Here is a 24,061-nt window from a genome sequence, read left to right as displayed (position 1 = left end):
AATACCCAATCTCAATTTACTATCGAAGTTGTTCAATATATGCCACGTGACCTGGGCCAGTGGGACGTTTTAGCTTCACTTTACCTCAAACCTCTTCTCTCCCCGCCATTATCCTCCACCTATCAGTCCAAACAACCTCTTCTTATCACACACATCTGTGAATTTATTCATTTGGCGTCTAAAGAATTTCCTTTTGCCAAAAACTTTTTTGATCCGTTTCACAGGCTTCTTTCATTGACTGAACACCCGAATCTACCCCCCCTACAACCCTTCCAATCATCAGTTCACATACACCCTCGGCAACTTGACTCCCCGTCCACCTCCTCTCTACTCCTCCCCGCCTATTTCTTTTACCTTTAACCTTCGCAATGGCTGACGCGCTTGCTGCACAACTCAGCAATACTAAGCTGTAAGGCAGCTCAATCCCATTAAGTCCCGTGTATTAACTTGACTAGGGAAGCAAACCCACAACAAAGATTGCAAGATTCATTGAATCTACCTCCCAAAGATGCTCGCCCACAGACTGAGGTTTGTTTCTCTCTCTCTCTCTCTCTCTCCCTCCCTCACATATGAGATCCAAAATTCCAATCTAACTCGTATAGGATGTCACTGCCACAAAAGGTCTCGAGTTCGAGGACTTCTACATCAAACGTGAACTTATGATGGGAATTTTCGAGGCTGGATTTGAAAAGCCATCTCCTATTCAAGAAGAGACGATACCAGTTGCCCTCACCGGACGAGACATTCTAGCTCGAGCTAAGAATGGCACTGGAAAGACAGCTGCCTTTGTTATCCCCACCCTTGAGCGTATCAACCCCAAAAGTACGAAGACCCAGGCCTTGATTTTGGTTCCCACACGAGAGCTCGCTCTTCAAACATCACAAGTCTGCAAGACGCTCGGCAAACATCTTGGTATCAATGTCATGGTCACCACCGGTGGAACTGGCTTAATGGACGACATTATGCGATTGAATGATGCTGTTCACATCCTTGTGGGAACTCCCGGTCGAGTACTGGACCTGGCCAGTAAAGGTGTTGCCGACCTTTCCGAATGCCCAACATTTGTGATGGATGAGGCAGACAAACTGCTGTCTCCCGAATTCACCCCAGTCATTGAGCAACTGATGTCATTCCACCCCAAGGACCGTCAGGTTATGCTCTTCAGTGCCACTTTCCCTATGATTGTCAAGTCATTCAAAGACAAGCACATGCGCAACCCTTATGAGATTAACCTCATGGACGAACTTACTCTGCGCGGTATCACGCAATACTACGCATTCGTCGAAGAGAAGCAAAAGGTCCACTGTCTCAACACTCTGTTTTCCAAGCTCCAGATTAACCAGTCGATCATTTTCTGTAACTCGACTAACCGCGTGGAGCTGCTGGCCAAGAAAATCACCGAACTTGGCTATTCTTGCTTTTACTCTCATGCTCGGATGCTTCAGCAACACCGTAACCGCGTGTTCCATGATTTCCGCAACGGTGTCTGCCGCAACCTGGTCTGCTCTGATCTCTTGACCCGTGGTATCGATATTCAAGCGGTCAACGTTGTGATCAACTTTGATTTCCCCAAAAACGCGGAAACATATCTTCACCGTATTGGTCGTTCGGGCCGTTTCGGCCACTTGGGTCTCGCAATCAACCTCATCAACTGGGAGGATCGTTTCAATTTGTACAAGATTGAACAGGAACTAGGCACCGAAATCCAGCCCATTCCTCAGAATATTGATAAAAAGCTTTATGTGTACGATTCTCCGGAAAATATTCCTCGACCCATCTCCCACCCTGCCCCTCAAGCTGGTGCCGGATCAATGACCACCAACGACAGCCGTCAACCTCGTCGTCAAAGCAACCAAGCCCAACACCAGAATGGACAGCAGGGTCAATACTACAACAACAACAATAACCGGGGACGCGGGTCTTATCGTGGTCGTGGACAGGGGCAACGTCGCGGACCATCTAATGATAATCGGATGGCTTTCCAGCAACCGCAACAACCCCAGCAGTCTTAAGTTCACAACCTTGCCATCTGCTTTTTTTCCTTTCCCTCCCACCCCTCTCTCCCTCTCCCTCGATTTTCGTTTTCAAAATGTCTTCCTTCTCTGGGCAGCTGCAACGCGTGTATCATATGTTTTCCTCCCTGTTCCGGCCAATTCCTCTGAGTCGTTCGAATTGGTGTGATACTCATGCATTTTTGGCGCCTGCGCTCTTCTTTTCTCGATTGAAATTCGGGATGCAGGGCAAATGGCGTTCATGTTTGGGTCTTTTGAGTAATGGCGTTCCACGGAATTCGGAGAAGCGCTTTCTTCTACGCTCTCAACGAGTGACGATTCACCTTTGCGCCAGACCTGTTACTCCTGGCCCTCCCCAATCTCATGCATACATGTATGAGTAACCTTTTACCAAACAAAAAAGCAACAAAAAAACTGGAGGAGCACTCGCTATACGGATCCAAATAGATTTTAGCTAGTGAATTGACAACATCCCCTCCAAATCAATGTGTACGTGTAGTATAGTAGGTAGTGCTTATACACTTGATGATCTGCATAAATGGCACGTGCAGGAGGCCCTATATGCGGACCTCCGAGGTTCGGCGGCCGCACTTCTTTCTTTGTACCAACTCACAATGGCGACGGCGAATAAGGATCAGAAGGCTAAGGTTGGTTATATCTGCCCCCGAAATCTCTACTTACTCACAATTGATAGCCCAGTGCCCTCCGCTCCATTCTTGCGGGGTCCACCGCCGGAGCCGTGGAGATCGGTAAGTGCTTCAACCCCCCTACCAACAATAAGCTAACCATAAATGCTACAGCGATCACATACCCGGCCGAATGTATCGACTCCCCGCCTCCTTTTGACTACAAACTCCACTAACTGCTTCAGTCGCCAAGACCCGGACACAGCTCAATCGCCAACTTACCCAGGGCCAAAAGCTACCATGGCCACCCTTCGGGAGCCAGTGGTACGCAGGATGTACAACACTGATTATTGGAAACTCTCTTAAAGCCGGAATTCGTGCGTCTACCGCAATTCGTGGACTAGCAGATATTGACATGCTCTAGGCTTCGTTGCATTCGATGCTATCAAATCGGTTCTCCAGGATGAGAACGGCAAGATCTCGGGACCAAGGACGGTTGTTGCTGGATTCGGTGCTGGATTCACCGAATCGCTTTTCGCTGTTACTCCCTTTGAGAGCATCAAGACCCAACTGTGAGCTCCTTGATTCTTATTTAATAAACCTTTCTGACAGATCAGGATCGACGACCGCAAGTCCGCCAACCCTCGCATGCGGGGCTTCTTGCATGGTAGCAAGCTTATTTTCCAGGAGAGAGGCGTCAAAGGCTTCTTCCAGGGCTTTGTTCCTACTACAGCGAGACAGGCTGCTAACTCAGCAACCCGATTTACAGCTTATACAACACTAAAGCAGCTTGCAGAGGGCTACACAGCACCGGGAGAGAAGCTGGGTACTGTCAGCACTTTCGGCATTGGAGGAGTGGCAGGTTTAATCACTGTGTAAGTCGCTCATCGCCAAAAGAATTAGAGGCTTTTCTAACGTGAACAGTTATGTGACACAACCTTTGGACACGGTCAAAACAAGGTATGCAATACCCTTAAATGCCACTGGCTAGTACTGACACAAGCCAGAATGCAATCGCTCGAGGCCAGCAAGCACTACAAGAACAGTCTTGTCTGCGCAACCAGGATCGTCAAGGATGAAGGTGTATTCACTTTGTGGTCTGGCGCTATGCCACGTCTCGCCAGACTGATCATGAGTGGAGGAATTGTGTTTACAATGTTGGTACCAGCGTCAAACACACAAAAATTGGTTGCTAACTATTTCACAGGTATGAAAAGGCTATGGATGCTCTAGATCTCATGGATCCAGAGCGGAAGTATTTATAGAATTAGAGTGAATGGTATCTTTTATTTTACATCTTTTTGTTTTGCCATGTCCTCAGCGATCATGCCCTCAACATCGTTATTATTCATCCAGGTCCGCACGCTCTCCATGACAGTATCCAAACCGTCACCTCCGTCCAGAACGCCGTCCAAGTTGTGAATGGTGATACCAGTGCGATGGTCGGTGCAACGACTTTGACCGAAATTGTAGGTCCGAATCTTATCGCCTCGACCCATCTTCGCCACACCACCGAGGATGCCTCGTCTGAGCTGCACGAGCTCCTGTTCTCGGGCTTCTTGGCGGGCTTCAGCCAGCTTTGCTCGCAGCACTTGCCAAGCCTTTCTGCGGTTGGCTTGCTGAGACCGCTCATCTTGCATGGAAACCACCGTGTTTGTTGGGATATGGGTCAGTCGAATGGCAGACTCTGTTTTGTTTACGTGTTGCCCACCAGCACCCCCAGCTCTCATCTTTTCAATTCGCACCTCTTGGGGATCGATGTAATAATCGCTGGTTGGGTCTTCGAAATTCAAAGCATTATCCATCTCGCTACCGGTCTCCGGGAAACTCGGCAAGACCATTACGCTGACAGCGCTGGTATGGGTGCGGCCCTTGGTCTCAGTTGCAGGCACCCGCTGTACCCGATGCACCCCAGACTCCGTTCGTAGAAGATCGTACGCCCCATCGGCTTCAATTTCTATCACCGCTTCACTGAGACGGTCTTCTGACGGCCCAACCTCAGTGTCCTGCTTCAAAATGGTTGGGCGGAGGCCCCTGCGGAAGCAAAAGGCCATGTACATTCGTAGCAGTTCGAAGGCAAACAAGCCGGCTTCATCTCCGCCCGCGCCGGGTCGAATTTCAACCAAGCAAGGAAGATCCGCAAAGGGGTGTCGGGGAATGAGGGACTTCTTCAATCGGTCCGAAATTGATGGTAAGGCGTCATGACTGCTCTCAAGGTCTTCTGTTGCCAGAGACCGTAGTTCGGCATCGGTATTAGGGTCTTCTAATAAAGATTTGAGTTCGGCAATAGACTAAAAGAATTAGTAATCTGCGAGTGGCATCAAGCTATCCAGATCATACATCATTGGCATTATTCCATTCTTTCAAGACATTGGCAACCGGTGCCAATTCCCCGACTCGCTTTGCGGTTTTAGCATCAAATGACTCTCCCAGTCGATCTGAAAGCTTTGTATGTTCGGCTACCAGTAGGCTTGCTCTGGTTAAGAGAGCTGGGGACACGGCAGAATCCGATGCTATGTGGCGTTAGATCATTGTTGTTTCTTTCTTCCAGCATAGAGCACAATTTCAATTTTACCAGAATGAAAAGCGCGCAAAGGATTCAAAAGCCTAGGTCGCAATAAATTTCCACATATTGATTTGAAGCCGAGCATACTTTAATAACAAAAACAAAACAACAAAAAAAGGGTCGACAAGAGATCTGCTTTGGAAGCTGAGAAATATTTCAATACAGAGTGTCACATGACGGTATCGGAACGTTACCAGTAAAGGCCACGGAATATGCGACGTATGCGACAAATGCGATATGTTGTCTCTTTAAACTTCAAAACACGTTCTTCTCTTTTGTAGCCTCTCGCCTTCTTTTAAGTTATTTTTGCATATTTGTTGTCAACCCTTGTTTTTGGGTTCGGATTATGTTTATTTCCCTTCACTTATAGAGAGACCCTCTTTCAAATCCCCCGTTGTATTGCTCCGCTACTCTCCCGCTACTCCGATATGCTCGCGTCCTTGGAGCTGCTCACAGCCTTTTTGGCCTGTTTCTCAGTTGGATACGCTGTTCAAATTCCTCCGGATACACCCCTCTCTGAATTGATCGCCTCCGCCAAAGCCCATCTTGCGCAGGGCTCACCCCGAGATGCCGTGACATACTTCGACGCCGCAGTGTCGCGCGACCCAACCAATTATATTACTATCTTCCAACGAGGCGCAGCTTATTTGTCTATTGGTAAAAATTCACAGGCCTCGAGTGACTTTGATCGTGTCTTGGAGCTGAAGCCAGACTTTGAGGGCGCCCTTCTACAGCGATCCCGCCTCAAGGCACGATCTGGGCACTGGGAAGAGGCCCTACGGGATCTTGAGCGGGCTGGAAAGAAGTCTACGGATGATTACAAGGAACTAGAGGTTGCAAGGGATGCAACCGTTTTGGCTCTCAATGCCGAAAAGCAAGGCAACTGGGAGACCTGTGTCTCGGAGGCAAATGTGGCCATCCTGAAAGCAAACACGGCACTTCCACTGCGACAGGCTCGAGCTCGTTGCCACTTTGAAAGAGGCGAAACAGAAGAAGGTCTTAGCGATTTGGCGCATGTCTTGCAAATGTCACCCAGCTTAGTCGAGCCCCACTTACAGATGTCCTCTATGTTGTTTTACTCTCTGGGTGACAGTGAACGTGGCCTTGCTCAAATCCGCAAATGCCTTCATACCGATCCCGACTCAACCCCTTGCAACCGTCTCTATCGAAGTGAGCGGAAGCTCGCCAAGCGCTTGGAGAAATTACATGCCGCTCTAGACGGGCGCAAATTCAGCAATGCGGCCAATCTCTTGGTCGGTGATAAAGAGTCTACCGGTCTAATTACAGACACCAAGATCGATGTTGAAGAAGCACGAGAGGCTGGTCATATCCATCGTCTGGCGCCCAACAATCTCTACACATTTTTGGTCGAAAAGACCTGTGAAACTTACCGCGAGGTATGTATTATTAACCAAAATTTCAGGTCTCACTGCTAACCTCAGTAGATGCATATGATCAAGAAAGCTGGCCCTTATTGTACTGAAGCTCTCCAGCTTGTCCCTCATTCACTTGCCGGTCTCTTGTATCAAGCCCAGACCGCTATAGACGAGGATCGATTCGAGGACGCCATACGAACACTCGACTCGGCAAAGGACCACCACCCCGGTTCACAGGAAGTGCAGTCTCTTCATCAAAAGGCCCAAACTCTGCTCAAACGTTCCAAGCAGAAGGACTACTATAAGGTCCTGGGCATCAGCCGTGACGCCGATGATCGCACAATCAAGCGAGCTTATCGCCAGCTGGTAAAACAGCACCACCCAGATAAGGCTCATTCTCAGGGTGTGACTAAGGAGGAAGCGGAGAAGAAGATGGCGGCGATCAATGAAGCTTACGAGGTTCTGTCCGATTCTGAACTCCGTACAAGGTTTGATAACGGTGACGATCCCAATGATCCTGAGTCCCAGCAGCAACGCGGTAATCCGTTCCAAGGCAATCCATTCGGTGGTGGTGGTGGCGGTCAGCAGTTCTTCTTCCAGCAGGGCGGTCCACAGTTCCAAGGAGGATTTAAATTCCCTGGCGGTTTCCGATAGGAAATTATCACAAAGGTGTCAGGAGTTAAATATCCATTGTCGAATTCCGAGAGCAAATTGACTATTGTATTATTATTGTTGTTTTGTTTTGTTTCGGGTTACTCGTAGTATTAAGATCATCTTGGAGCATCTGTCAGAGGCACATAGCTGACCTGGAAGACCTTCTCCTTGTGAACGGAACCATCTTCCTTCTTGTCAACCACCCAGATGTACTGACCCCTGCTAAGACTACCATCGTTCTCCGATTCCACCGGGATGAATAGTCTTCCAGGAGCACGCAGTTGGTCAACCAAAGTTGGGTGAAGCTGTTCAGCTGCCGCGCCAACATGGATCGCATCATATGGCGCCCCCTCTTTCCATCCCAGGCGTCCATCCCCCGTGATGAAACTGACTTTCGTCGAGGACTGGAGTTCACTTCCTTCTTCAGACTTGTTCATGTTGTTACGAGCCAGGTCAGTCAGTTCGGATATATGGTCAATTCCAATCACTTGTCCCTGAGCAGCGTTTTCGGAAGCGCCGGTCACCAGATTCGCTAGAACATGGGTCAGGTATCCTGAGCCAGATCCAATATCCAAGACCCGAGCACCCGGTTTGAGATACTCGATCAGATACTCGCATGCATGACCATGCATATGTGGTGCTGATATGGTGGCCCCATGTCCGATGGGCTGAGGTGAGTCTGAGTATGGCCGAGATGGCGCATAGTGGGCTCGATCAACCTTAAATCGAGTTTAGCTCGTGTCTTGTTTCCATTCTTACTATCACTCACTGCGATCATGGCATCTTTCACTCGCTCGTGTTCAATCAATCCAGCCTTGAATAGGTTCTCAATTAATTCATTATTAGTGGAACCAGAACAGAACCACGCCATGGTCTGTGTTTTGCGAGTGTTGCGAATGTTGAGTAAATGACGGAACATATGAAGAGATGATGTAGCGCGGTGAAGTGAGGTATACACCGTAGTTGTATATCTATATATAATGACGACATACTGTCCGCATCACTATTCCACGTGATATTCTATCAAACCCTATGTACTCACTTATATAACATTTGTATATATAGATAAGTTATACCGATATAGTCTAATATAGTCTAGTGCGCGCTGGAGCTATAAATATACGTGCTAGATACAAAAACCTACATATCACTATATAACTAACTTGGTGTAACGTTAAATATTTATAACTAACTATAGTTACACATATAGTTTATATATAAGAACTAGCCAACAAAGGTCCTTTATAATATTACCATAGACAGTAAACAAACAGATATATACATTAAATATGTATATTCTAAAGATTAGGTAGATATGTTTGTTCATCGTAGATCTATAAAGCCCGGCCCCAGGGCTGGGGGAGATATACGATTAGTCAGAATTGACTTGATATATCAAAATGTTGAAAATCGTCGACTAATCGCGACTCAGTGCGACACAATCGCCGTGGGAACCTACGGCATCATGGACCCTACCAGGTCTCTAGAAATACCTCTCATCTGACATCATTTCAACTCCCATACAATGGCGGACCAAGTCAGTATCCGAGCCAACGTGGACCTGATGATCCTCGACTACCTGCTTGGCCTAACCATCAGTGGGATTCTGTGTGTGATGAGCAAGGAATGCACAAATGAAGATGTGAACTGGCTCGTGGAGTCTGTTCAAAGTAAGATTCATATCTCCTTTTCTCCCAAGAGATTATACTAACCGCGTCAGACTTCCGCGGAATGATTATTGTTCACCGAATCGAACCCCCCTTGCCCTGGGATTTAGATATCAAGCTGGGAATCTTCGACCTAGTCGACCTATTTCGCTTCTGGGAGCCCCCCAAGGATCGCACCCTCACCGACTTCACGCCACTGTCCGATATCGCAGTCCAGTTCATGGACTTTTGCCACTCCGCAAAGGAGAACGTATCCTGGACCCGCTGGTTCGACCTCGGTGCCCGTTTCATGGTCCACGCGATCATCGAAGAAGCTCCGCGTTTTCCAGAACCTATCAAAAGACTCCACGATTGGAAAAAGGACAACATTGACATTGATGCTCACTGGGAGGTCAGCCGTACGACCTTTTTGACGCAAATCCCGCCTCCATATGGTACTGCAGGCCCAGTCAGCGAAGAAAATCTCGTGGAGATGTTTCCTCTGTCTGACCTTGCATCAGAATTTACCGGGTTCGTCGAGGATCTCATGGAAGTACTGGACGCGCCCCTGCTTGTTCAACTGGAACAGGGCCAACTGGAAGGCTTCACGGCAGAGGAGACTCAGCGAATCCGTGACTACTGCATGATTTGATGCGCTTAGTTGAAATCAGACGATCAAGACTATGTTGTCAAGCGCGCTACATGTACAAGATCCAAACTGATGCCTTTTTATTTTTGATGTCCGAACCCAATGAAACAATGCTACAATAACAACAGATATCCAAAGCCCACTGGAAGACCTTTCCTTGATATGGCATTTATATCTTGGAACCTAATAATTTACAAAAGGGCGCAAGGCCACTCTAGGGTAAGAGAACATAGACAGAAACCGCGACAAACTCACGTCATTTACCCGAGGAGCATACGGCGAGGATCCTCGATGTACTCCTTGACCTGTGATATGATTAGTACGGGGCTCGAGAGAGAAAGCGGAAGTGACGTACCTTAACGAGGAAAGTGACAGCTTCACGACCATCCAGGAGACGGTGGTCGTAGGTGAGGGCGAGGTACATCATCTAAAAAGATCAGTAATGCATCTATTAGCTTTGAAAGTGGGGTTTCGTACCGGGCGAATCTCGATCTTGCCGTTCACAGCAACGGGCTTGTCCTTGATAGCGTGAAGACCCAAAACGGCTAGACAAATATTAGAAAAATACATCAAGTATTGATTGAATGGTGGGAACTGACCGGTCTGAGGAAGGTTGATGATGGGAGTACCCATCAGAGAACCGAAGACACCACCGTTGGAGATGGTGAAGGTACCACCGGCCATGTCCTCGATGGTCAACTTGTTGTCACGAGCCTAATCAACAGTCAATAACCTCCACATTCTGCGACCTTTGTGCTATGCTGACCTTCTTGCCGAGCTCAGCAATGGCCTGCTCGATTTCAACAAGATCCTTGCCCTCGGTGTTGCGAACAACAGGAGTGACAAGACCCTTCTCGGTGGCAACCGCAACACTGATGTCGACGTAGTCGCGGTAGACAATGGTGTCACCGCCGTTGGGGCCCTCAATTGAGGCGTTGACGGCGGGGATGTCCTTCATGGCAAGCACGCAAGCGCGGGAGAAGGCGCTCATGAAACCAAGCTTCACGCCGGTCTTCTTGAGCACATCATCCTTGTAGAGTTTGCGGAACTCCATCAGCGAGGACATGTCAACCTCGTTAAACGTGGTGAGAGAAGCAGCAGTGTTCTGGGACTGCTTCAGGCGCTCGGCAATACGCAGACGCATACGGTTCATCTTGACCTAAACCCCAAGTAAGTTAGTTGGTGCCATTCACACTAGCATTGAAAACATACCCGGCGTTCCTCACGACCACCAAGAGCTGGCTGAGCCGCTGCGGGTTGGGGCTTGGACTCCGCCTTGGGAGCCTCTTTGGGCTTCTCCGAAGGAGGAGGAGCAGTCTTCTTGGGTTCGGCCTCCTTGGGCTTCTCAGCCTCGGCGGGGGCGGGGGCGGACTCCTTGGGCTTCTCGGCGCCCTCATCCTTCTTTCCACCCTCGGGGGCGCTGCCAAGCTCAATCTTGACGAGATCCTGTCCAACAGTGACGGTATCTTCCTCGTTCACGAGGAACTCCTTGATGGTACCGGATTCCGGAGCATTGACCGAAACATCAATCTAGCAGAAAATCAAAGTTAGCGACACGTCGACCATGACTTCCTAATTTGTTCTCACCTTGTCGGTCTCGATTGTCGCAATTTCCTCGTCGCGCTCGACGAAGTCACCAACCTCTGTGCCGGAGAATCAGTATTTGTCTCCAAAGCTCAACCACAAAACAAAAGATAGCGCCCTACGTTTGGAGAACTGCTTGAGGGTACCCTCTGTGATGGACTCGGCCATGCTGGGGACCTTGACGATAGAATCGGCTGAAACATAACATTATGAGCAATCAATAAAAAGAAAAACTGCGATAGACTGTACAAACCATAGGTTCTGATTTGGTAGCCTCCCAGAGGAGCAAGGTTGAGTCGCGAAACATTGCTGAACGGGTGAGCCGAGATTGCGCCTCGGAGGATTGATATGAACTTACCTTGAGGCCTGCAGCAAGCCTGAAGCCTTGGTACGCGTCAGAGTAGATAGACCCTTCACACTGCGGAGCTGGGTTGAGGCCCGAGGAGTAGTCCTGGCCACAGCCGAGAAGCGCTGGGCCGAAAGGCGCGCAAGAGTGATTCTAGAAGCCATAATGTAAGATGAATAGAAAGAAAAAAGCGCAAAATGAGTTATCCGGGAACAAGGTCGACCGGGTTTGATTGAGAAAAAAGGCTTCAACTCTAAATAATAGAGCACAGAGGACAGAGAGAGATTCAAGCTCGGATTAGATCGGGACTCAAGGTAAATCGGGCTCTCCTACCGGCAAAGGCGGACTTATTCTTCTTACACTACGGTTGCGTGAATTGACCATTTGAGCACTTTGTCGTCGAACGAATTAGGAAGCCCAGAATAGTCAACCCCAAACCACATTCAAGCATTCAAGAACCCCTTCACCTGGGGTTGTCATACCTGATTCAATATAGATCTTGGGTTCATTTCTTTTCTTTCGTTTCTCTTCTTTCTTTTTTATCCCCAGCTGGCCGGAACTGGACCCGGAGCAAGACTTGAGCGCAATATGTCGACCTCCGCTGTGACGTGAATATACCTTCAACATCGTCCCATCGATCAATTCGCTGATGCTCTATAGGTCGCTATACCGACGGTCTTTGAAGCTGTCGCTTGACTGGGCCGTTCATCGCCAGATCTGGCGTGGACAAGCAGTCTACATTCGATCCCTGTTCGAAGCCAACAAGGACGTCCGTGATCCTCGCCAGCAACAGGTACGCAAATCGCAAGTGACTCAATTGCCAGCATATTCTAACACGTTACCTCTTCAGGTTTTGCTGCGTGAGACAGAGAAGTTGTTGGAGACATGGAAGCATCCCGATCCTTACCGGGCACCTACTGCGCCCGGCGGTAACAAGTGGGAGCGCAACCTGCCCGCACGAATCCTGCCATGTAAGTTAAAGTCCATTGTTCATTTCAGGGCTCTACTAACCCAGAATTTTTTTTTCTACAGATGCGCAACCCCCTGGTGCTCATTAAATTAAGTCAAGCGTGAGAAAATTCAAGATTGGATCAATCAAGCACGTAAAGGATGCGCATATCATTATAGAATACCGCAATTCAAAGTTATACTTGTCAAAATATCAAATGGAATATTTAGTCGAAAACAAGTGGAGATTACAATGTTCTACTTCAAAAAGATATAATTGTTTGAAGGACCTGGAGGCTTTTCATTGATCTGGGCTTAAAACCCGTGGCTAGTATCCGAAAGTTGAAATCCCTCAAACGAGTTAAGGTCGTCGGTATCATTCCATGTCCGTAGACATAATGTACAACCAGGAAATTGATGAAAAAAAGAGAAAACGCAGAGCCATAACGTGCCCGTCCCATAACCCCATTATCGTGTCAAAGAACCAATCCGCGCCGGAAAAGAAAACAAACAACCCGCGAAAAAAGAGAGACCCTTACAGCTCCTGGCTGCCCTTGCCGGCCTTAGGAGTCTTCTTGGGGAGAAGGTCTAGAAAGTGAAGGGTTAGCCGAATTCAATCATAGATGAAGTAACATAAAACATACTCTGGTGGATGTTGGGGAGAACACCACCCTGGGCAATGGTGACGTGACCCAGGAGCTTGTTCAACTCCTCGTCGTTGCGAATGGCGAGCTGGAGGTGACGGGGAATGATACGGGTCTTCTTGTTGTCACGAGCGGCGTTACCAGCCAACTCGAGAATTTCAGCAGCGAGGTACTCGAGAACAGCAGCGAGGTAAACGGGAGCACCGGCACCGACACGCTGAGCGTAGTTGCCCTTGCGGAGAAGACGGTGGACACGACCAACGGGGAATGCCAGACCAGCCTTGGAAGAACGACTGAGGGGGAAGATTGAAGTCAGTATGTGACGCACATATTTGAAAGCGAATAAAACGCGCAAAAGGATAAGCAACTTACGACTGAGCGTTCTTGCTGCCGCTAGCCTTGCCGCCAGACTTTCCTCCAGTCATTTTGATAGATTTGGTTTAAAAGGGTGGGAAAAAGGTAAAGGTTATTGGAAAGTGGTTGATGAGCGTGGATTATGGAAAGTCGCAAGAGTTGGGAGGAGCGTGTGGAAGCGGAGGGCCTTTATAAGAACGCGGGTGAGGGTGACGTTTGGCATCAATCACTTTCTAGATCACGAACTCGCTTAGATGGTGCAGCCAATAATCAATCAGATCAGACATTCCATTTTGGGTAAGGTTTCGTATTATTACTTCATTACCAAGAAATACCAGCTTGCTGGGTCATCTGACCGTGTTTGTATCCTACATTCTCCACCTTAAAACGCGTCAAGGTCCGTTTAATCATACAGATCATACCAGCACGTTACCGTATTGAAATTCTGTCTCCTTTGCACCCCCCCTCCCAAGATCAACTGTCCGTTGGCACACGAGTATAAAGACCGTGTCTCCCCTCGTCACCGCGTCTCACTTACTTTTCCTTCCCCATTCCATCTCTGTCTCATCCACCACCCTTCTTTCATCAATCTCTACAACTTCTGTTTCTTTTTAAAACTTTCAACTTTTAAAAACTACATTCAAAATGGCTCCCAAGGCTGCTGAGAAGAAGCCCTCCACCGGTGGCAAGGCTCCCGTTGGCGGCAAGGCTCCTGCTGAGAAGAAGGAGGCTGGCAAGAAGACTGCCACCACTGCCACTGGCGAGAAGAAGAAGCGTGGCAAGACCCGCAAGGAGACCTACTCTTCCTACATCTACAAGGGTGAGTTTCAAGTACCAAAACAAAATCTAAACAACGCGTTTACTAATTCCATTCTCAGTCCTCAAGCAGGTCCACCCCGACACTGGTATCTCTACTCGTGCCATGTCCATCTTGAACTCTTTTGTCAATGGTATGTCATTTTCTTCGCTCTTCAATCATAAGAAGGTCACGCGTATCTACGCGTTCCAAAAAAAAAACATGTTCTCTGACCTTGATTCTTTTCATAGACATCTTCGAGCGTGTCGCTACTGAGGCCTCCAAGCTTGCTGCCTACAACAAGAAGTCCACCATCTCTTCCCGGGAGATCCAGACCTCCGTCCGTCTCATCCTCCCCGGTGAGTTGGCCAAGCACGCCGTCTCCGAGGGCACCAAGGCTGTGACCAAGTACTCTTCTTCCGCCAAATAAGCGGCTTCTTTACGTTTTCTTTCGAGCTTGCTTTGTTTTTACTGCCTCTTGATCTGTTATGGGCACTGAGGCGGTCGGTTATGGGTGTTTTGCGGGTTTCTAATGCGTCATGGGATGGCTTGAATTTTCTTTTCCCCGATGGGTGATTTTATTTTTGAATGGTGACCTCTCGATACGTGAATGCGGTGTAACATAACTCGGGTCTGGGGTTGGGCACGGATTGTCCTCCCCTACTAGAACGCGAAATTCCAAATGCTTGATTGCATTGCATCATGATTCTATTTCTCTTTCTCTCTCCAAGTAACTTGACCAGGTAAAGGAAAAGATAACAACAGCGAGCAATTTCTCGAGCTACTCCAATCCATCCGAATCATCCAATACTTCTACTTCATTAACTGCTTCTGCTCGAGCTTCACCGTGTTCTGGTTTCTGTCCGGGAAAGATGTGCACAATGGGCTTACCAGCTGACGACTGAACTCGACTCTTCCAGTCAGCCCAGTCATCGTCGTTCTTGATCAAAAACCCGATCAGCATGCTAGGGTCCATGTCCTTGATATGAATTCTCCGTAGTCGGGTGGTATAGTAGCTATCCAGTTCTTCTTGGGTGTACAGCTCCTCTGGTCGATATGCTGTCGTGGGTCGAGTGGTGTGGGGATCGAGGAAAAATACATAGGAATCTTGAACCCCGAGGAAATAATGTGATGCGGATGGACGCCCGCTTGTTTTTTGGTCAGTTTTACAATTTGATATCTCTAGGGTGTTCACTTACCCCGCAATGCCAACGGACTGGGGATATTCAAGTGCAGCTCGTAGTCCATCCCAGTATACTGGAGTGATATGGTCAATCCCCAGTCTAGTTCCAATCAGGATCAATGTTGGCTGTATTTTGCCTGACTGGTCACGAGCCACTTGTGTAAATTTGTCTTCGTAGACATCTGATGTGTCGGTCACGTAGACTTTGATACTGGGAGACTCATGTTGGGTGGAGAGTAGCCTATTCCATCAGTATTTTCCTATTCTTGCCTCCTCTCTGATGACAACTCACTGGATGCACTTGGCAGTTGCCGATGGGCCGAACCATTCTCCTGGATATTTTCCGCATGATTCTGCCCCGCGATTGACAAAGCGATGTATAGAAAATGGAGCATCCGGGTGATCGGCGAACATCGATAGCAGCATGGACTCCTCCTCCACTTTTTCTCCACGGCGCCAATCTGATCAGTATTAGCTGTGAAGAGGGTCCGGTTGATTTGTAGCTTGTTTCTCACCTCTACCCAGCAATAGGACTGACAGTGTGTTTGCAAGTAGGCTTTGCCCGGATCTAATCATGCAACCCCACCCTGTATCCGATGTGAAGCCCTGAGGGTCCATCAGCTGACTTCTCAATCGTACCCCTAGGGTCATTGAGGAGGTTGCTTCCCGGGTTTTGGTTCGTGGAATCGGTGTGAAGTTAGATCGGTAGGTAATCCAGACTCGAGATCCGAAATCCGAGATAAAATCTTTTGGCCATGTATCATTCAGTATACTAGAATCGGTATGCTTTGAAGAACCGTGCGATTCGTTGGCTGCGTGTTTGTTAGATCAAGAAATATTGTTCAATCCAATCCAAGCTCACAGTCACTTTGGGTCTCCCTGGTTGCATATTGTTGACCCAGACACCATATCACTGTAGCAGGTTCATCATTTCTGGGTTCTGGGTCCCAGAAGTATTGGACTATGCGTTTGCATTTTTCCATGTCCACGGTCATGCTGTTGAGTGTAAATATGTTTGTGGTACGGATGGTCGGTGAGAGGTAGAGAGAGATATATATATATCTCCAACTAGTACGTAACTTAGGTGAAAGCCGAGTTCGTCAATCACACTATAATATCACATATCATCATGAAAAATGAACCAACAGACAATGAAGTAAACGGGATAAACAGAGTAAATAACAACAGCAACATAATATATATGCACATAAATTCTTAATGAGGGGGTGTTGTAGTCACGAGCAAAAGACGTCACCAATGACCTTTTCTTTGTTTTTACTTTGCACAACATACATATGTATCTATTAACAAAGAATGTCTATGGAACAAAGACTTTCATACAAGATCAAAATATATATATATATATCTCTCTATCCATACAAATTATATATGGTACAATGTTTACCTGCTGGTAACTTTGCAAGCCTTGGGTTAGTCAACGGGTTTGGTCACCGCCCGGCCCAGCCCAAAAGAAATCCCCGCCACTGAGAATAACCTCCAACACACACCCTTCGTTCCAACACTCATGGCCCGCCATGGGAAATTCAAGGCCCGTACCAGGCGGGCACCAGTGGCCAGAGGTAATACCAAATTATCTGTCGTATTCAATTGATAACTAATCATATCCAGACCCATCACCGCACCAGTTTACCATGCAGCAAGAAGCTCGCAATACCGAAACACATGGTCGATCATGGTCAGATAACAATCTCCGCCACAAGGCTGTACTCTTTGTGAGTGCAGGAAGTCTGGAACCGACACTAGAACAAGAAGAGGATCAGACCAAACTAGAGATAGATCAAGAAGAATCAGGTTCCATTGACACACCCGAGGAAAAGACCGAGGAAAAGACCGAGGAAAAGACCGAGGAAAAAACCGAAAACAGTGACAGTGACAGCGCATTCTTCTTTGATTCAAAAGGACAAGCAGCTGCCAACACCGGATATCCCGACCCTATTGTTCGATCGAACTTGTCCGAGCTAGACGACTCAAGTGAGGATGAAGTTGTGTTCACTGGTCGCAGGAAGAACGCAAAACCTATTTCCATCGAAACCCACCAGAACGATATTCAAAAAATTGTGCAGGTTGCCTCTGTATCGCCACAGGCCGCACCAAACCCCGAGATCATCCCACGGGATCCTCCGCCTATTGCCGTCCAAATAGAGCATACAAAATCATACACCGAGAAAACAAATTGGCCACCTGAAAAAGAGATTGATCCATTGGCTGACTATATTGCCAACATCGACAAAGACTACTACGAAGAAATCACTGGCATGAAGCTTGATTCAGAAGATGGCATTGACGTTGAAAAAGCTGCGACCCAACTGGATATCTCAGCTTCAAGCCCAGCAGGCTCCAAACATGAATTACCAGGATCATTGATTTCTGGTCGCCAATTGGACACAGACCAAATTGAAAGCTCTGTCGATGGTAAGTCCTCGGAAAGCAGGGTTATATCTCTCACAACACTGACAGGTCTTTAGGACTGGTTCAAATGCAACTGGACACGGAACATGACTCAACTGCAGTCTCGAGTGAAGATGACGAGGATGACCTTGTCCTCTCTATGTCCGATGACGATGCCCTTGAGGATTTCATCTTACTCGAAGATTTGGCCAACGGTTATTCCAAGTCCGGCAAGAAGGGTGTCCGATCCGGAAAGCCCTCATTCCCGTCGGCGTCAGCATTCGCTGATGCTCTTGAGGCTGATCCTTACTTTGGATTTGACATAATGGACTTTGATCGGCCTAGCCTACGGAACAAACCCAAGGGGAAGCACTCTATTCCCGACTTGGTACTATCCGACAGCGAGTTCGAGATCCAGCTTCAACAAGCCTGGCAGAACGATCGAAGCAAAAAGAAGCTGCGCAAGAAGGAGCGGGAAGAGCTCCGGGCGCAGGGATTGCTCGGTAGGAAACAAGGGAACCCAGACCTTGCGGTCAAATACTCCAAGGAGATGAATATGGAAGATTTCATGACTGAACTTCGATCGTTCCTTCTATCTTCCAAGACCAGGTATGGGTGATTTTTTTCTCTCTTTTTCTTGCTTGAGTTATTGTGTTACATAGCTAACCTGACCCAGCCTGTCATTACCGCCCATGACCAAGCAGCGCAGAAAGCTGATACATGAAATGGCCAACAACCTGAACTTGAAATCACAGTCACGCGGTCATGGACTCACTCGATTCCCCGTCTTAAACAAGACTGCCCGGACTCCCAGATACACACCGAAGACCATATCCAATGTGGACGAGCTGTTATCCGGGAGGAAGTTCAATCGGCGGCTGTTCAAATCTTGGGGTGCTGACGCGCCGAAGTCTTTCAAATCCAACCGCGGAAAATCTGGCGCGGCATCCTATATGGATGGTGACGTGGTTGGTGCCTCTGCCCCAGAGATTGGAGCCGAAAACCGAGGACGGGCCATGCTGGAGAAGATGGGGTGGAGTACAGGCACCGCTTTGGGTGCGGCTGACAACAAGGGAATATTACAGCCCGTTGCGCAGGTCGTCAAAAACTCACGAGCCGGGTTGGGTTAGGATATCCTCTCCTCTTCCCTCTCTCTCTTTCGTTTTGAAAAGGAACGCAGACAGAGAATAATTATCCCATGCGTACGCTACACATATAAGTCTAGAAATATGCCCTGGTCCACATACATGACACTAGGACACTAGTTTTTTCTTCCCACTCTTAGCAACCTTGACTGGCTGTGCATGATCAGATTCTTTGATGTGATCGAATAATTTAGACCTGGAGGCAAACTGTGCTTGGCAGTTTGCACACACGAAGCCACTGGGTTGAGCTGCCTGTTTTGCGGCCCGTTTCGCCCGCTTCTGCTTGGCCTTGCCCAACTTACGTGTCGATGACGGCTCGGTGAGACTCGAGGAGGATAGTTGATCATCTCCAGCTGCAGTGGATAAAGAATCCATATCATTTCGCAGCCTTGTCTCCACATATTCCCTGGAAGCATAATCGTCATCGTTGTCCGAAGTCACTGGTTGGTTTTGACTGGAAACTGGAGTCGGCGAAGATTGTTGCGCAGATGCCTGGTCATTCAGACCTTCTGTGGCATCAGCTTCAGGGCGGGGAATGGTGTGTGACTCGTTGACCTCGTTTTCATCGTTCTCCGAAGCCTCAGGTGGAGTGGCAACTGTGTTACCATTCAACCCATCCGCGGACTCCAAGTCCAATTCGTCATTCTGCAATCGCATCTCCCAGCATAGCTGTTTGACGGCTTTCAAATGTTTCTTACTACGTTCATGGGCCTCGTATTGCTTTTGGCTTTTGAAAAACTTGTGGCATGCCACGCACTCGAAGCTCTCAACTTCACTCTCTTCGCTCTCGTCGTCATCGTCTGCTACCGGTTGCTCCGACTGGGCCCAATCTGGAACGACATGATCTTTCATTTTGGCTTGATTGAATGCTCGTGATCTTGCCGCTTGCGCAGCAACTGACTGCCGGAGAGTTTCCTGGCGCTGGGCTTCACTTTGGGCATTAAATTTGTATCGTGGATCACGTTTCTTGATGAAAGCCACGAGGGATCTGACTGCATCGTTGAATTCTCGGATACCGTCATCCCGGAGGCGTTTATTCTCCTTCTCCATCATTCGTCTTACGCGACGATCAGGTGCTTCGGAATATCGATGGACATCTTTCCAAGCAAATGATTTTTGCGTGGAAAATCCAGTCCACATAGCATAGAATGGCCGTACGACGGTCTCGAAATCATCGTCACAGGATCCAAAAGACGGATATTCGATTGGATCTTGATGTTCCCACTGACATGCCAGTCTTTCCTCCAGCGCAAGCTGTTCGAATTGTTCCCGTAGGCCACCGAAGAATCCTGTGGGTGAATCGGAGAACTCCATTCGAGGGCTGAACTTTGAAAAGAGTTTGAGAACATCTTCAGCAGTTGTGATTCGAACATTGTATGAGTGTTGATCCCCGGCAGCTCCGTCTGTGCCCAAAAATGCTTCGCTGTGAGAATCGTACCAGGCTCGTTCCTGAGGATCTGCTAAAACCTCGTAGGCGGACTGAATTTCAGCGAAAAGTTTGGTCGCCTCATCCACATTTCCATAATTTCGATCTGGATGCAAGACGAGTGCTTTCTTTCTATATGCTTTTTTTATTCTGAAAATAATTTAGTATTGGTCTTTACCTGTGTATATATATAAACTCACTCCTCATCAGATGCACTCCGTGTTATTCCAAGTAATTCATAATAATCGGTCTTTTTGTGTTGTTCTGGTGCAGGGCTTGCCTGACTGGAATGGAATTGACCCATGGCAAAGAAAAGCAAAAGAAATCAAATGAGTGTTGAAGAACGAAGGAAGCTAATATCAAACGATAGCAGTTCGGTGAATCTCAAAACTTCATGATGAGGTAGATATAGAGAGAGAGGAGGGGAAAGGTGAAGTACAAAAAAAAAACATATGGAGTTTCGAGGTCTTGGCGTTCAGCTCTCAATCAACTACTTCCAAGGTTCCCTCATCTACATAATTACGTCTTCACTCTTAGTTTTCAATACTTTTCATATTTTCCATATTTTCAAGATCATGAAATGAAAAACCGTTTTATATGATTCATTAATTCTCTGATTCTCCCATTCTTCTCTTCTCTTGATTCTACTTTTGTCTTCGACTGATATATTCCACAGGGATGGTTCGGTCTTTAATTCATCTCCCAGACGAAATTTTGAATTCAATACTATGCCTCTCTTCTCCTCAAACTTGTGCTGCTGTCGAACAAACCCACCCTCGATTTCGAAATGTGACGAATGAACCTCTGCTATGGCGTTACTATTGTCAGTCGCATTACAAATATTGGGACCGACGACATGAGATACGCCAGAAACTTACTCGCCCCGTGAAAACAATCGAATGGAAGACACTTTTTGTATCAAGATACCTGGTCGATCGCTCCGTTACCCAGCTTCTTGATAGTATCCTCGATAGCCAAACGGGTCGCATCAAGAAATTCTGCTCTATGATTGATCTAGGGTACGATGCAAAAGATACTCTTCTACGGCATAGCCGGGTAAATTCTGGGGAGGATATATTGGCTAGAAGGTGGGCTCGCTGTCTCTGTAAAATCGACATGTGTTCTGCCTAAGTTGACCAATGCTTCTTGGCAAAAGATACTATGCCCGCGCTCTCTTGACTTGCCTTCATCGAAGTATTGCTGTGTCAGAATGGGCCAAGCTGAAGCGTGGGGAGCCGATGCACCTTGATCGAGCCCTGGGGTGTTTTGATCTCTTCGTATCTGAAAGTGAAAATGGAGATTTGGATGAAGTGAGTGCACAGCGGAATGGTATTCTTATCTGGATATATCTCTAATCGACATGATTGTTAGATCAAAGACTCTCTCAACATGATACTAGAACGCTTTGTTGCGTCTTGCTCCGATATTGACGTTCTTACCCCCCGGGATAAAGCTCTCGCCGTTGCATCCTGGCTGAGTGCAAATGATCTCACTGGACTCGATCCAGAAAGAGAATATCATACTCTGGAGCATAACTTTTTGGGATTAGCTCTCAACAAACCCGGTCATAATTCTCTCCCGCTGGTGTCAGCTGCGATATATTGCTTTGTCGCCCGGGGAGTTGGCCTTAATGCATACCCCTGTGGTTTTCCATTCCATGTCCATGTCATCATCACCCCCCAGCCTGGATTGGACATGAACGGTAACACTGTGCGCGGGGTAAGGCAGGGGGAGCCTCTGTACCTAGATCCATTCCGGGGAGCGAGAGAAATACCTATCTCGGATTTGCGCAGTCAGTTGACCTTCCTAGGGATGTCCAACTTAGATCAGACCATGACTTTGGGCGAGTCCGACATCTCGAGCGTCATCCTGCGCTGTGGCAAGAATATATTGAACTCAGTCCGTGTTGAAGCTCAACATCCAGGTTTGCGGGCCACCTCAGTAGATGCAGTGAGCGCAAAATACGCTGCACTTTGGTCTGTGATGCTACTGTCCAGTGATTCAAGGCCGATGGACCTGCACCATCAGTTGCCGCGACTTATGGAATTATTTGCCGCGGATTTCCCTTCGGACATATTTCTAGTCGAAAAACACATTGCTCCTCTGTTTCACGGGCAGTATGAACACGAGCTCATTTTGGAGAGTCTGCATGTAATGAGGGCCGTGGATGAAATTCCAAAGCAAGTTCGAAGACGAACTGATGGCAACACAAACACACGATATTCGATTGGTCAGGTTTTCCGCCATCGTCGCTATGATTACAAGGCTATCATCACTGGGTGGGACCCGGAATGTGGTGCGGGTGAGCAGTGGATGATGAGAATGGGTATTGATCGATTAGAAGCTGGGAGGCACCAAAGCTTCTACCATGTACTGTGAGTGAATGTGTACATTTGTTCTCTTCAGTGCTAACAGTAGATGTATAGTGTGGAAGATCGAAGCGTCCGATATGTGGCAGAGGAAAATATCGAACTTATACAGCCTCAATTCACTGAATTGTCAAGCAGTCTAACTGCTATTGCGGGTAGGCATTTCAAACGTTGGGATGAAACGAGCTTGATGTTTGTGAGTAATATGAAGGATGAATACCCCGATGACTAGATCAGGAGACTTAACACACCGCGCCCTAGCTTCTTAGCTAATAAAGTTAAAATGAATTTCCACCTTATCTAATTACCTATAATCTTTTACATCGACCTATCACTATAGTTCTATAGACTTTAAAGAAGAATCTTGTGAAGGCATGCACCTAGGCAATACACGTCTACCACCAAGACTGCCAAGCACTCTTTCTAACCTTCGGACTTTTCCCTAACAGGGGTTTGCCTATTTATTTTTAATGAGACTATGCAGGACGAGGAGTGTCGAAATTATAAAGAGGAATACTAAGTATGGGAAGGGAGTGTATAATTCTTGGTAATGGTATTTATAAATAAGGAAAGTGTTCAAGTTATTATTATAAATTGTTTCACCCTTCTTTTATATTAGAATGTATAGCGAATGTATATTTATCATAATTTTTATCGGCATACAAAATCTACTTTCTATTATTATTATTAGAATAGCGGCAAATAAAATTTTTCTATCAATTAATATTACTTAGAATAGTGGCGAATGAAATTTTATTATCAAAAAATAGTGATACTATAAAAGAATAATGTTAAAAAATGGAGATAATATCCCTCCTTGATCTATATGATATTTTATTATTTAGCTTGGTTATATATTATTTATGTCTATTTTTTAAACTCGCTAGTTCTATATATTAAGTGTATTTTATAGAGGTAGACTTTTAGTTGAAAAGTCTATTAGTTTATAATAAGTAGGAATGTAAATCAAATTAGTTTTATTATTTAAATAGCTTCTTTTATAAAATAATAAGATATTTCAATATATTTGGTTCTTTCATAGAATTCAGGATATTAACCTATCTTTTAGTAGATAGATTATCTACTAATATTTTAGGGACATTAACAGTGTACTGTTATTTATTCTTATTATTTAAATAAGTAAAAAGGCTTCTTAGATATAAAACTTCTTTAGTAGCTTCTTTTAGCACTATATATTTAGCTTATCTACTACTTAATACTACTATTTTTTATAGCTTACTGTTCTAGGAAATTATATTATTAATCAATATATTAAAGGATAGGCTAAAGATATATCTAGATATAGATTATCTACTGTCTAACTCATT

General features: G+C 46.8%; 14 protein-coding genes across 14 annotated transcripts; 8 read left to right on the top strand and 6 right to left on the bottom strand.

The window, feature by feature from the left end:
* Positions 1-368: 368 nt before the first annotated feature.
* dhh1 (DExD/H-box ATP-dependent RNA helicase DHH1) lies at positions 369-2,012 on the top strand (the record flags this gene model as incomplete). The annotated part of the gene is made up of 3 exons (XM_057241767.1): positions 369-409; positions 456-528; positions 603-2,012. 3 exons carry the CDS (start codon positions 369-371, stop codon positions 2,010-2,012), a joined length of 1,524 nt encoding a protein of 507 aa, XP_057097126.1.
* Positions 2,013-2,626: 614 nt separating this feature from the next.
* Positions 2,627-3,903, top strand: N7529_006239 (putative mitochondrial tricarboxylate transporter (Ctp); the record flags this gene model as incomplete). The annotated part of the gene is made up of 7 exons (XM_057241766.1): positions 2,627-2,659; positions 2,707-2,761; positions 2,884-3,015; positions 3,063-3,210; positions 3,256-3,513; positions 3,646-3,795; positions 3,846-3,903. 7 exons carry the CDS (start codon positions 2,627-2,629, stop codon positions 3,901-3,903), a joined length of 834 nt encoding a protein of 277 aa, XP_057097125.1.
* A 21-nt stretch (positions 3,904-3,924) lies between these two features.
* Positions 3,925-5,289, bottom strand: N7529_006238 (putative mitochondrial translation release factor (RF-1); the record flags this gene model as incomplete). The annotated part of the gene is made up of 3 exons (XM_057241765.1): positions 3,925-4,929; positions 4,979-5,151; positions 5,214-5,289. 3 exons carry the CDS (start codon positions 5,287-5,289, stop codon positions 3,925-3,927), a joined length of 1,254 nt encoding a protein of 417 aa, XP_057097124.1.
* Positions 5,290-5,632: 343 nt separating this feature from the next.
* Positions 5,633-7,234, top strand: N7529_006237 (DnaJ and TPR domain protein; the record flags this gene model as incomplete). Its single annotated transcript, XM_057241764.1, has 2 exons — positions 5,633-6,601; positions 6,650-7,234. 2 exons carry the CDS (start codon positions 5,633-5,635, stop codon positions 7,232-7,234), a joined length of 1,554 nt encoding a protein of 517 aa, XP_057097123.1.
* Positions 7,235-7,350: 116 nt separating this feature from the next.
* On the bottom strand, positions 7,351-8,153 carry N7529_006236 (protein-L-isoaspartate O-methyltransferase; the record flags this gene model as incomplete). The annotated part of the gene is made up of 2 exons (XM_057241763.1): positions 7,351-7,953; positions 8,004-8,153. The coding sequence occupies 2 exons, from the start codon at positions 8,151-8,153 to the stop codon at positions 7,351-7,353; spliced, it is 753 nt and encodes a 250-aa protein (XP_057097122.1).
* A 606-nt stretch (positions 8,154-8,759) lies between these two features.
* Positions 8,760-9,532, top strand: N7529_006235 (uncharacterized protein; the record flags this gene model as incomplete). The annotated part of the gene is made up of 2 exons (XM_057241762.1): positions 8,760-8,904; positions 8,955-9,532. 2 exons carry the CDS (start codon positions 8,760-8,762, stop codon positions 9,530-9,532), a joined length of 723 nt encoding a protein of 240 aa, XP_057097121.1.
* Positions 9,533-9,789: 257 nt separating this feature from the next.
* Positions 9,790-11,623, bottom strand: N7529_006234 (uncharacterized protein; the record flags this gene model as incomplete). Its single annotated transcript, XM_057241761.1, has 9 exons — positions 9,790-9,834; positions 9,885-9,956; positions 10,007-10,243; positions 10,296-10,688; positions 10,742-11,059; positions 11,117-11,172; positions 11,236-11,307; positions 11,367-11,422; positions 11,472-11,623. 9 exons carry the CDS (start codon positions 11,621-11,623, stop codon positions 9,790-9,792), a joined length of 1,401 nt encoding a protein of 466 aa, XP_057097120.1.
* Positions 11,624-12,047: 424 nt separating this feature from the next.
* Positions 12,048-12,517, top strand: N7529_006233 (NADH dehydrogenase [ubiquinone] 1 beta subcomplex subunit 9; the record flags this gene model as incomplete). The annotated part of the gene is made up of 4 exons (XM_057241760.1): positions 12,048-12,067; positions 12,120-12,252; positions 12,310-12,430; positions 12,492-12,517. The coding sequence occupies 4 exons, from the start codon at positions 12,048-12,050 to the stop codon at positions 12,515-12,517; spliced, it is 300 nt and encodes a 99-aa protein (XP_057097119.1).
* A 425-nt stretch (positions 12,518-12,942) lies between these two features.
* Positions 12,943-13,476, bottom strand: N7529_006232 (histone H2A; the record flags this gene model as incomplete). Its single annotated transcript, XM_057241759.1, has 3 exons — positions 12,943-12,995; positions 13,052-13,344; positions 13,424-13,476. The coding sequence occupies 3 exons, from the start codon at positions 13,474-13,476 to the stop codon at positions 12,943-12,945; spliced, it is 399 nt and encodes a 132-aa protein (XP_057097118.1).
* Positions 13,477-14,038: 562 nt separating this feature from the next.
* On the top strand, positions 14,039-14,631 carry N7529_006231 (histone H2B family protein; the record flags this gene model as incomplete). Its single annotated transcript, XM_057241758.1, has 3 exons — positions 14,039-14,225; positions 14,284-14,355; positions 14,453-14,631. Exons 1-3 carry the CDS (start codon positions 14,051-14,053, stop codon positions 14,629-14,631), a joined length of 426 nt encoding a protein of 141 aa, XP_057097117.1. The 5' UTR covers positions 14,039-14,050.
* Positions 14,632-14,982: 351 nt separating this feature from the next.
* Positions 14,983-16,379, bottom strand: N7529_006230 (cysteine protease ATG4; the record flags this gene model as incomplete). Its single annotated transcript, XM_057241757.1, has 5 exons — positions 14,983-15,349; positions 15,401-15,625; positions 15,677-15,845; positions 15,900-16,196; positions 16,247-16,379. 5 exons carry the CDS (start codon positions 16,377-16,379, stop codon positions 14,983-14,985), a joined length of 1,191 nt encoding a protein of 396 aa, XP_057097116.1.
* Positions 16,380-17,036: 657 nt separating this feature from the next.
* On the top strand, positions 17,037-18,923 carry N7529_006229 (uncharacterized protein; the record flags this gene model as incomplete). The annotated part of the gene is made up of 3 exons (XM_057241756.1): positions 17,037-17,817; positions 17,871-18,402; positions 18,470-18,923. 3 exons carry the CDS (start codon positions 17,037-17,039, stop codon positions 18,921-18,923), a joined length of 1,767 nt encoding a protein of 588 aa, XP_057097115.1.
* A 123-nt stretch (positions 18,924-19,046) lies between these two features.
* N7529_006228 (putative C2H2 finger domain protein) lies at positions 19,047-20,668 on the bottom strand (the record flags this gene model as incomplete). The annotated part of the gene is made up of 2 exons (XM_057241755.1): positions 19,047-20,514; positions 20,565-20,668. 2 exons carry the CDS (start codon positions 20,666-20,668, stop codon positions 19,047-19,049), a joined length of 1,572 nt encoding a protein of 523 aa, XP_057097114.1.
* Positions 20,669-21,042: 374 nt separating this feature from the next.
* On the top strand, positions 21,043-22,965 carry N7529_006227 (uncharacterized protein; the record flags this gene model as incomplete). Its single annotated transcript, XM_057241754.1, has 5 exons — positions 21,043-21,452; positions 21,521-21,674; positions 21,736-22,267; positions 22,289-22,739; positions 22,791-22,965. The coding sequence occupies 5 exons, from the start codon at positions 21,043-21,045 to the stop codon at positions 22,963-22,965; spliced, it is 1,722 nt and encodes a 573-aa protein (XP_057097113.1).
* Between the last annotated feature and the right edge of the window lie 1,096 nt (positions 22,966-24,061).

The sequence above is a fragment of the Penicillium soppii genome, assembly GCF_028829465.1.
Source record: "Penicillium soppii strain IBT 18220 chromosome Unknown utg000005l, whole genome shotgun sequence".
Taxonomy (NCBI): domain Eukaryota; kingdom Fungi; phylum Ascomycota; class Eurotiomycetes; order Eurotiales; family Aspergillaceae; genus Penicillium; species Penicillium soppii.
The sequence above is the reverse complement of the archived record's forward strand: the minus strand, read 5'-3'. Positions and strand labels throughout refer to the sequence as shown.